We start from the raw sequence: 12,352 nt of genomic DNA, 5'->3' as shown, positions 1-12,352 counted from the left end.
TCACTCTCCCATATTTTCCTGCTGCTGCTTCTGCCTTTTTTCTAACCACAGAACATCTGTTAAAGAGAGAAAGGTGGAATTGCAACATAGTGCCCAATGTCTTGTAACTGTACCACCAGGAGCCCCTCTGTATGGAAGCACCCTAAGTGAGGTTGCCATTTGGAGGGGTACTGTGGGAGAAGTTCTTCGGTGCAAATGTAAAAAAGTAGAAACATGGGTATTTGAGATGACCAAAAGCTACTGGATTTTTATAGCCATGGCAAACTTTAAAAAACAAAAACAAAATAATCAGAGAGCTCTGCAGTTCATATACAACTAAGGCTGCAATGCTTGGAGCAAGCATTACTAAACTAGGGGGCATCTTGATGGTATCACTTTCCTGCTCATTCCTTCAAAACCCAGTGGCATCACAGCTGCGGAGTAGGAGTGGCAAATCTCCATGGCAGGAGGGAGTGAAAGCCTTCTGGGCAGTGCTGGCGGCCACCGACCCCGACCCCTGCCATCTGCCTGGCCTTCCTACACATCCCCCGATGTACTGTGGGTCTTGATCTGTCCCTGGAATGCCCCCAGCCTCAGTGCAAAGCAAGGTCACCATCGATAGTGCTAGCAAAGAAGAAGGTGGCTTCACACTAAAGCAAAAAGTTGCAGTAAGTCAGTGGCTTTTTAAGTGCACAGTTTCGTGGGGGGAACCGATGGTGGGTGTGAGTTGGCGGCTGCATCTTATAAACTATACAGTACCACTGTGCAGCCACCACAGGGTATACAAAGCATATAGACAACCCTCAGTAGACTTACAGCGCAATCCTTTATATGTCTACTCCTAAGTAGGCCCCATTGAGTTCGGTGGGGCTTACTCCCAGATAAATTGCTTTAGGATTGCAGCTTTAATTTCCAAGTAATCATGCATAGATTGGCCTGCTAGGTATAATCTTGCAGTTGCCTAAATGAACAATTTCAATAGTACGGTAAATAGAAGAAACTCACTCATGCTCTAATCTACAGCAGCCTTCCCCAACCTGGTGCTGGGGGTTGTCATCCAAGACATCTGGAGGGCACCAGGTTGGGGAAGGCTGGTCTACAGAATGCCATATGTACTGCTAATTATAATAGAGTAGTAGACAGTGTGCAAATTTAACAGAGAGAACTGAATCTCTTACAATATACTAATATATCCTCTTCTATTTTACCTTAGTGGTAGGTACTTCCTTTTTTTAATTGCATGTGTAAAAGCATTTTTGTTTCCTTCCTTAATACGGCAACAGCTTGAAAGTATAGATCAACTAGATCCGATAAACATTGGATAACTTAAGGGTTGGCTAGATGGGCCCTTACCAGATGCTATGTGTACCAGATGCTACGTGTAACCAGCAATGTTGATTCATTGTTCATGTTTTGTTTAAAACAAAACCTCAAACACCTGGTGTGTGTGTGTGTGTGTTTTTTTTAAAAAAAAACACTAATAATGCAGAGATTTAAAATCCTTTGCAATAGGGTCAGTTTTATAATAACAAACATCCTGGTTTTGGAGTAATTCAGTCCTTTCTAAATCTTGCAGGACAGCAACGTGTTTCTGTGACCAGCCTCCTGGTATGCCATGGCTTACTACTGGTTGGAACAAATCTGGGGATTATAGTAGCCCTCCCAGTTCCTCGTTTGCAGGGAATCCCGAAAGTAACTGGTAAGTAGAATAGTTGAGGTATAAATAATTCAAGCAAGCAGTGACATACATTGAACTATTGTTCTTCAGTCAAACATGCCGCTTTCAACATAATACATATAAGGGTGTGTGTGGAGAGGTGCTTATAGGAGTGTCTTTGCTATTGTTTTAGCTTCTTGTTGCTGTTTTATTTAAACTATAGCTCACCCTCATATTTCTGATACTCTTGTGAAAGCCATACATACACCATCTAAAGGTAAGCCCTTCCCGGTAGCAAATGAACTTTCCCATCCACTTCATTGGAGAGGTTAGCATCAGCATTCCTCTTCATGTGTTCCTCTTCCCCTTCTAAGTGACCTGAATGAGGAAAATAGTTACTAGTGAAGATCCTGTTCATATCAGAACTCCTGGGTATGTTAGAAATTGATAGACTGAAATTAAGTGGATGTTCTGATCTGAAAGGTTGGAGATCTATACTTGAAAGCTTTATACACACACACACACACACACACACACACACACCTCACACAATATTCTGTAGTGCTTCAATGTAATTGCTGCAGAAACTTTTGAATTGAGCATTTGAGTTTAAAAATAAAATATAATACATGTCTATGAAACTTCAAAGGACTGGCAGTAATTACACCTTAATTAGACATGTTATTTGATGGCTACACTTCATAGCTGGGGATCTTTTGGCGGTGCACATAAAATTTGGAATCCCCAATACATTGGTATCTGCTTGGCTTTAACTAATACAAGTTGCCATCCATTCTACATATTAGCTCTATTCAGATATTATTTAAACTAGTTACCTCAACACAGGAGCAGGAATGGGGCCATGCCAAGTAGCCCATCCCCAAGTGTTCACTCGTACAGTGCAAGCATCTGCAGGGAGGAGGCATTCACACATACAGCTATACTTGTGGAGGTTTCCAAATAAGTAGGGATCCTCCACAAACCCTGTTTTTCTGTTAATATGTTGTTACATTATTATTATTATTATTTATTATTTATTTATATAGCACCATCAATGTACATGGTGCTGTACAGAGTAAAACAATAAATAGCAGGACCCTGCCGCATAGGCTTACATTCTAATTAAGTCATAATAAAACAATAAGGAGGGAAAGAGAATGCACCAAACAGGCAGTATAAAAGTCAGAACAAAATCAAGTTTTAAAAACTTTAGGAAAAAGAAAAGTTTTTAGCTGAGCTTTAAAAGCTGCGATTGAACTTGTAGTTCTCAAATGTTCTGGAAGAGCATTCCAGGCGTAAGGGGCAGCTGAAGAAAATGGACGAAGCCGAGCAAGGGAAGGAGAGACCCTTGGGCAGGTGAGAAACATGGCATCAGAGGAGCGAAGAGCACGAGCGGGGCAATAGTGTGAGATGAGAGAGGAAAGATAGGAAGGAGCTAGTCAACTGCTTTTAAAGACCAAGCCATATGTTACTAGGTAAAGAGGCAGCTTGCTAAATGTCCTGTTGTTTAAAATGCTATATTTTTTTTTATTTCATCATAGTAATATAATACTTTACAGAAAAAATGTCACTGCATTTCAGTATCCTGAATTATTTAACGTTTTATCTGGCCTGCAAGTAAAATTTATAATCTATTTCACTGCTGCCTTCATTGACATGTATATATGCTATGTGAAGTAAGTGTAATTGAAAACAAGATATTTGGCAATGAATTGTGGAGAGAGCTAGTAATGTGGAGATCGTGAAAAGCCAACTAAAACAAGTCAGCTGATTCCCTTACTCATACTGTTGTGAAAACAGAGAACAAAGCATGAACTGTATGTCAACTTCAGCTCTGCATGTTCTAATATTTGCTGATTTGTTTTAGAGCCAGAAGGTAACTTCAGTATAATAGGCTACTTTTGAAAACATTCCCAATATTTTTTAGTTCTGTTTACTTGACTTAGGCACAGTTCAGACAACACGTTTCTCAGTGGTGGTTTTAGAACTTCACAGTGAAGTTTTTACACCACCATTGAGAAATGTGTTGTTTTGCGGGAAAACTCCACGCAACGGTGGAGATTTTTTGGAAGACACTCCACGCAGAATATCAATGCTGTGCAGAGGAGAGTTCCTGTACAGCCGTTGTGTTGTGTGACGGGCTCCATGGAGTTTTCCGTTGTGTTGAGTTGACTTTTCCCACTGGCTACAGAGTTCTCTGGCAAGAGTGGTGAAAGGAGGGAGTGCCACTCTAGGAGAGCTGCAGGGATTGTGTTTTCGCAGCAAAGGATGATTGGGATACTATTGGGAAAACCAGCAGAGCAGAGAGGATGGAGGAACTGCCAATCAAACACCGCAATGAATTTTACTCAAATCCATGGTAGCCCACAGTCACACAATGGTGGAGTTAGAACATGTTGTGTGGGGTCAGCCGTTGAGTGGAGTTTTCACACTGGGTTGAATAACATGTTGTCTGAACTAAGCCTTACTCTTGTGAGAGAGGGCAAGGGAGAGATCAAGGTGAGAATTTGGGAAGCCATCTAGACTGGAGTAAGGCTTTGGTCTACTTATGTAACAGAATTAGGTGGTCAAATGGGCTGCAGTAGATGGCAAATTGGTTTTTTTTTAATGTTTACCTATATCCTTTAAATAGAAAACCAGCACAGCAGGTAAAGGGCTTCCTCCATTATGATGTGCTAGTCCTCGGCCTGCTGGGAATTTGTTTATATGGAGGAGCATTCAAAAATAACATATGCCACCTACAATCCGAAGCAGTGCCGGATATTTTAGAATCTATAGCTTAATTTATGGCATATGTAGACTGAGGGCTAGGCAAGCAGGAAGGAAGGGTAGTAGCAGGGAAGTATCACAGGTATGGCAGGAGAGCTGGGAGTACAAATATTGCATGTAGTTCAGCAAGAGCAGGAGAGTGATCTGCAAGTATTTATGGGCAGCAGGAATCTGCTTGAACTAATGAGTGGTCGTGGAGTCAAAAGAAGATAACCAAGAACTCCAGAAAACATCTGCCATGAGGGTGGTGCCAAAAACAATTTCTGTGTTATGAGGTCTCTTCCATAATGTTTAGGTATATTCACGACATAGATCAGCCTTCTCCAGCCTCCTGCCCTCCAGATGTTCTGGCTATAACTTGCAACATCCGTGACCATTGGCCATACTGATTGTGGCTGTTGGGAGCTGTAATCTAAAACATCTGGACGGCACCAGATTGAGAAAGACTATTGTAGATCATCTCATTGAGTTTCCCCCAAAAGAGTGATGTGCAACAGCAAGGAAGTTGGTCCCTAAAACCTTAGTGATCTAACAATATGTAAAAAAGATACTATAACTTGGTAATGTTTTTGTTCACTCAATACAGACATTCCCTATAAAGACATCCCTTCTTTTTTTAAAAAAAGGTAATAAATTCTTTTTTCTAATAAAGTTTTTCTTTTGGCTGCAGGAAGAGGAATGGTCTCTTACCATGCCCATAATGGTCCTGTTAAATTCCTTGTAATGGCTTCTGTGACAAACAAGCGAAGTAAAAGCAAATCCAGGCATAGTCTGAATCGTCCTCGTTCTGGATTGAAAGATGATGATCAGAAGAACATTGTTCACAATGAGAGGCCCAGTTCTTCTCTAAGCAACCCAAATGAAAGTGCTATTTGGCTGGGAGGTTCAGTAGGATCCATTGCTCAAAGAAGTGACTTGTCTTCATCTTCTGGATCTGTGACATCAAACACAACTGAACACAGGCCTGAGGAGAGTGCTATCTATGAGCTTTTGAAAGAAGTCTCTATTAACCAGAGTAGAAAACGTCAATCCAGAGAAGGGAAAGCAATATCTGTCTTAGTCATCTCTGGAGGACAAGGACACAGAAGAGTGAACAAGAAGTCTAAGCAACAGCGACCAGATGAACTAGTTTCATCTGTGATGGTTTGGCAGATTCCACTATTAAAGATCTAAAATCATGATATGCTATGACTTTGTAAAAGACCTCTACTTTAGCTTAAAAAGTCTAATTTCATTATGATGAAGCTCCTTCAAAAGAGAATTCTGGTATCATCTCAATATGAGTTCCCAGTTAACTGTCAATTCTTGAAAAGGCCTTCTTGTAAGACTAGTCTGTTTGAATTCAGTGGGCTGGCTTTCTTGATTAATATTCCTAAAGATATCCTAAGAATTTCCTATCAGAACTGTATTTGAAAATGTTTAGCTGTTAGTGGAAGCTCTGTAATTGAAATATGGATTTATTTTAAGGTATTTTTTACCATTTGCCATTATTTATATTCAAATGTTATGGACTAGGGAACACGAAATGAAGGGCAAAGATCAATTAGCATTCCACAGATGGGTCTTCCTTAAGTAATCTTACAGTGCAATAGAAAGCACATGCTGTTCATTTTACCAAACATTTTTTAGCAATAATTATTCCAATAATTGTGTACTACCTTAATTCTAGGACATAAATAAACTTGCAATATATTTCCTTGAGGAAGTGTCAGATAAAACAAAAATGTGTAGCTAGGAAAAATACTACTTTAGAGTTATATCTTTTGAAGCAAACAGTTAATACTTTAATGTTCAGTATTTAAAAATGAATGTTGCAGAAAATAAATGTTAAAAATTTGAAACATGGAATACATGTTTTACACCTTTTACTCATTAAGACATTTGTGTGTGTGTGCATGGGTAGGGTTTTTGTTTGGTTTTTTATTATTATCATTTGGTCATTTCTAATAGTAAGGAAAAAACCAATACTATACTGAATGCAGATTTTAGTAGGTACCGTCAGTGATTCATGTCTTGATGCTCATTTAATTATAGTACATCCTGTTGCTGGCAGCAGAATGTATGCCATTTATGTGTATAGCATATATGTTTTGATTAACATTGGGATGGAGGTAGTGGGAAAAATCATAGAAAAACAAATGAAGCGACCTGCAATATTAATACGTTATAATGTCTCTATTGAGTTAATAGAGTTTAATACTATAAAAATATATCTATCAGATGGAGGAGACCCAGCTGCCCCATTCCTCCCCCGCCCCCAGTGCTTGTTCCTCTCCTCTCACCCACCCACTCACCCACCCACCGACTCGTTTCTTTAAAATGTATTCATTTATTTACAGTGTGGAGTCCGGAGCTCCCTGTCCACCCCCTTCCAACACCCCTTTGAAATTTTATTTTATTTTTCTTAAAAAGGCTCTGCGGAGGCGTGGAGCCTGGCTGCAAGCTAAAAAAAGGTCAGGGTAAGTACCTGACTTTTTTTAGTGTGGAGCTTTGGGGCTTTGCCCCTGGATCTCTTCAGAGTGGCAGCTGCATCATGTAGATCACCTGCCTCCACTCCGAAGCTACCCTGGGGTAAAGCGCCCGTGTAGCTGAGCCCTTGGAGATGGCTGTGGCTGAGTCTTGCCAGAGCTCATGCATAATGGAGACATTCATGGATCATGACCTTTGTGACCATTTGTCTTAAACCCAGCTCCAGCACTACACCACCACCTCCACAGATGTTTGAAGGGTTTGTGTAAACAGGTACAACAGCTGTATAGTAGCAACCCATTTCAGGGTATGAGATGAAATAGAAGGTTTGTAGTTTTAGAAGGAGCTGATGGGTGTACCAATTAACAGTCCACACACTAGGATTAATTGGATCACAGCAGTGATGTTGAAACATCCAGAAGTCTAGCTTCACTCTTTCACTCCTTGATGTGGGGTGAATATCAGTGCAAAAACTTTGCTTGGGAAGGATGTATAATGGGCAATTCTTGTATATGTAGATTTAGATTGATCTTGGTTAATAATCTTAAACCATTAAATGATGGGCCAAGGCACACAACCAAATTGACAAGACAGGATTGTGGGTTTATTTTACTGGGGATAGAGCAGTAGTAGGCAGAAGGTAGATTGGGATCTGCTAGTAGATCACTGGGTGATTTGCAGTAGATCAAGTGTTTCTTGCTCACAGTTGTTATAATAATAGCAACAACAGAAAAGTTTTTTTAAATGTCTAAATTAGGATTTCAGAATACCTGATCTGAAATAAGTCAAATGTAGATTTTTACTTTTTATATAAAGGTAATTTCAGTATAGAACCCACAGATGCAATTAGTAATTAGCATCAAACCCGAGTCACTGTTTGGCACATGGCTTCAGTTGTGGGGCCTTGGGGTTTTAGTAAAAAAAAACACAACCCAGAGTAGATCCTCCAAACAAGGGGAAGTATCCAACCGGAGTCTTGCATGTGCCACAAGCCGCGCTGGCCCCAGTCCCCAATGGCCCCAGCCAAGCCTTGCCATCTCTGGCCCACATGGGGCCATGATGTGGCACTTCTGGGGATAAGCCCTGAAATGGGCAAAAATGCTATTTTCTGGAAGGGGCAGGTCATGCTCCTTCCAGAAACGAGTGTTTGCACTCATTTCAGGGCTTGCCCATGGAAGAGCTACATTGCGGCCATGCACAGACCAGGGCCCTGCAGGACTGGGCAAGTGCGCAAGGCCCCAATTGTATACTACCCATGAAATCTGCTCATGTCCGGTATAGAGGCTGTGAGAATTGCTCACCCTTCTGCATGTTTGTTAATAATGTAGCATTTGAATTGCTGGCACATGGGCACATCAACAGCAAAATCTAGAGCTGGTGTTTTTTGTGAAAGCTAGGAACCTCTCATCCCTAACCAATCTAGTCCTCACATGTATGAGGTTCTGATCCAGACTAGGCACTTTTAAGTCCAAAGCAAAGGGCAGTTCTTAAAATCAATCATGATCAATGGAACTTTCATATGCGTTCACCTTATTCTACCCATTCTATACCATTCCTTCAGAAAATCGATGGAATAAATTCCACCAACGTAAATAAAAGCAGGAGTGACCTTCGTTATCATGAATTGTAACTTTTGGCATATAAATTACCGAGGTTACATACCTCAAAGCTTTATGTAGCATGTTAAATTTCTTGCTCTGAGTGCATGTTACGTTTCCTGCTCTGAGTAGCCTCTTTGACTTTACTATTATTGGCCAGGAGCCAGAGAGATGTGAAGCAAGTTTCCTGAAGCCATTTTTTTAAAAAAAATTCCTGCCTTGAACAACATCCCTCCACCCCAATAATTCCACATAGAAAATTCCTTTTGATGAAGGGGCTTTTTTAAAAAACAAAACTTTATGATATAGCATTGTACTCAGCAGTCCAAAGGATTTTTTTTAAAAATCAATTGGGCTGATTTTCTGCATCCCAGCCATTGAACACTGCCAATAGAGACTCCTACAAGATGTATGTGCTGTTACGTATTCTGGAAAAGAAGAACTTTAAAGTATGTTATAAAATTGCATATAAGTACAGACTAAAATGCTAACCATATTGTACGTGCAACATACAATATTTGCTTTGTAATTATATTGCAAACTGGTACTATATTGCTTCGATGTTGGATGCAAGCCAATGGTAATGTACTTTTAGAGTCAACAAACAGATATAAATGTGTTGCTAGGTGGAACATATTTTGCTTCTGATTCCACTTGAAATGCAGAAGTCCTGAGAAGAATAAGAGATAAGGGAACTCGTGCAACCACTAAACAGCATTAAGTATTTTCTAATATCTAACAGTATATGTGTTATAACCTGAGCCATAAAGATGTATTTATGTCCCCAATAAACTCAGCAAAATGTTTAATAAAGAAAACTGTGAATAAACAAGTCCTTAAAACTATATTAACTTGTTCTTATTTCATGAATTCGAAGGGTACATTTGTAGTGATTTGGCTGGAAATATCCTCAAAAAGAGATATTCATATAAGGTTACGTAGGGTTGTATCGAATATTAGTCTAACTTAAGTCCTATTCATTCCAATGGGTCTACTTTAGGTAGGACTAACATTGGATACGACCCATAGCCCGGATTTCCAATGCATCTCTTTTAAATACAATGATGCTTTATATTGGTGACAATACATGGAATTGCTTGGAAAACATGGAGTTGCTATCATTTATTTCATTTCTATACTGCCCAATAACCGAAGCTCTCTGGACCGTTCACAAAAATTTAAACCATAAGGTACAGCTATGCCTTTCCATTACTAGATAATGCATGTGATGTGGCCCTTGATACTGTTTCCAGAGAAACTATCCTAACAAATGCATAAAATGACATTACCCCACCTCTCAAATCAATTGCCCCCATTGACTTTAATGGGAATCAAGCATCACAGACCCCCTGAGGCTGCATAACTGGGACTGATTGAGTACCTATCTGATTACAATACATAGCTAATAAGCTGCATAAAGTGTATGTATGGGGTGTGGGGTGGGCATTACCCTGTGTAGTGTCTAATAAATGGCTGTGCTGCATCTGGTTTAGTTATATGGAGGCATCATCCAGCAAAGATACATTTGCCAAGCCTATCCTCCAGAAGGTGTGTGTGTGCAGGAGGGAATAGATTAAAATCTGGTTTACATAAATTACAACATGTTGCAGTGTGGAGCGCTCCTTTTCAGGGTTTAGTCAATCAGCCATGTCCTCCTCTTACATAATCCTCCATTCCCCTACCCAAATAATCAGTATTCTATGGCCAGTGAATACAATCCTAGTTAGGTGTCTTGTGGGATCTTTCTTCCTCCCTTCAGGTCCCCCCCCCCCCCCGCACACACACAAAAAGTTTTCTATTTCTGCACAGCAAGAGGTTCCCCAGAGCCTGTTGCTGCCTCTGGACATTGGAAATACAACAAATGATGATTTATTCGAAGCATAGCTGATTCTATGGCAGTGATGCAGTTAAAGCCTTCAAATGATATGCTTTGATTACAAGGCTTTATGACAATAATGTTTATAATGGGATTAATTGTTAATATATGGCATGATAAAATCTGCTTTTAAGTCCCATTGCTTTCCAAAGGTGATTGAAGCACGTGCTTATATCTTCCCTGTTGAAACCAATAGGATTTCAGAGTGCATCATTTTGGCTGGACGGTTCTAGATATATCACTTAGCCACTTTATTGTATTCATAGCAGATAAATACTGAAGTTGATTTCTTTGTACTAAAACCAAACTTTCCCCAAAATATAAATAACAGTTACATCTGTATTGTGGCTTTTAATTGTATTTTTACAGTGCAATTCTATACTTGTGTACTGAGAAGTGTTTGAGGTATAAATTTCTGTATATGCTTGCCATCTTTCTTGATTGGTGTCCATCATCTAAAATTTTGATAGAAATAAGTTGTCATCCCCCAAAATGAAGCTAATTAAGCTTGGAACTACTCCCACCCTCTCCCTCAAACTATTGTGGTCCACATGGGTAGACTGAAACACATATATTTCTCCTGACACAGGTAATTTTTTTGTCTTAACTGGTAAGAGCTTCACTTGTGTAAAGCAAGGAAAAAATCCAGGAACTTGGTCTTCCAGGTTCATAGAAATGTGATGCTGGTGTTCTCTAGGAATTGGAACACTTTAAACACATCAGCTGCCTCTTCTTCCACCACCCACCACCCCACTCCTCACCCAAACATAGTGGTACCTATATATTTGAAAAAGTTCTGGTTTTGAAGGTTCCACCAAGACTTCGGACATCAGACCGATTGAGAAGCAAATATGGGCCTATTGTCCAAATGCATGTTTGGTGCTTCCCATCACCCAGTTCCAGTATTTTAATTAATTTAATTAATTTTAATTAATTTTAATTTTAATTTTTGTGAACCGCCCAGAGAGCTTCGGCTATTGGGCGGTATAAAAATGTAATAAATAAATAAATAAATAAATATTTTATTGTAAGGTGATTGGGGGAAATATGACATTGCAGTGGGACACTATTAGTTCCCTAAATAGAATGTTTATATCATGGGAGTAGATTTCTTGTAGTGTACTATCTTCACCAGAAGTCACACATTAAGAATGAATGAATTGCTGGCTAATGTTCTACTTCAGCCTTCCCCAACCTGTTGCTCTCTAAGTGTTTTAGATGACACTCACAGCTGGCTTGGGCTAATTGGAGTTGAAGTCCAAAACATCTGTTGGGCCCCAGGTTGGGATGCCTGTTTTACTGTATGGCCTTAAAAATGATACTGAAGCACAGCCCACCAGAATTGGAGACTGTTCCAAAATTAGAGCTATATCAATTGACTGATGTCTTTCTCACTCTCATTTTCTGTCATCATAATATAGGAAGCCTGTTGAAGCCCTATTAATTGGTGTCTACCTGTCAAGGGCCATGAGCGATCATTGCATGCTGTTCCCATTACTGTCTGTTGTCGTCTCTCATTTGTTCACACTTGTCAGTGGGCATCTGACTGGTTGTCAGTTTGCTTAGTTAAGTCCTAGGTCAGAAAGGAGCACATCTAAGAGACCAAAAGACATCCCCTTGACACAGGGATTGGCAACAGAAATATGGGGGTGCCTACATTGATAGGGAGAAGTAGAAGTGGAAAACTATGAGGATGGAAATATTTGGAAGTAACATTGTGAAGAGGCTATCGATGCAATAGCAATATGTTTCATTTGTTCAAACTCATATCTTAACTGGAGTACTACATACCGAGCGTATAACACCAGTGCTGGGGCAGCTGGAGTGGTTCTTGATATCTTTTTTGGCTCAATTGAAGATGCTGATGTTGAGTAAGGCCAGGAGTGTAGGGTTTAAATGCTATAGCATTCAAGATCTAGTATATGTTAGGGCAGTGGTTCTCAACCTTCCTAATGCCGCGACCCTTTAATACAGTTCCTCATGTTGTGGTGACCCCCAACCATA

General features: G+C 39.9%; 1 protein-coding gene across 2 annotated transcripts in view; it reads left to right on the top strand.

The window, feature by feature from the left end:
• ARHGEF10 (Rho guanine nucleotide exchange factor 10) overlaps positions 1-6,282 on the top strand; it is a 110,943-nt gene extending 104,661 nt beyond the window's left edge. For both annotated transcript variants that reach the window (XM_063125097.1, XM_063125096.1), the window contains 2 exons: positions 1,556-1,678; positions 5,076-6,282. In XM_063125097.1, coding sequence (XP_062981167.1) covers positions 1,556-1,678; positions 5,076-5,578 — 626 coding nt within the window. In that variant the 3' untranslated portion in view covers positions 5,579-6,282. The remainder of the gene's footprint in view (positions 1-1,555; positions 1,679-5,075) is intronic.
• Positions 6,283-12,352: the final 6,070 nt, after the last annotated feature.

This window comes from Elgaria multicarinata, chromosome 4 (genome assembly GCF_023053635.1).
Source record: "Elgaria multicarinata webbii isolate HBS135686 ecotype San Diego chromosome 4, rElgMul1.1.pri, whole genome shotgun sequence".
NCBI classification, from domain to species: domain Eukaryota; kingdom Metazoa; phylum Chordata; class Lepidosauria; order Squamata; family Anguidae; genus Elgaria; species Elgaria multicarinata.
This window is presented reverse-complemented; position numbering and strand designations above follow the sequence as displayed.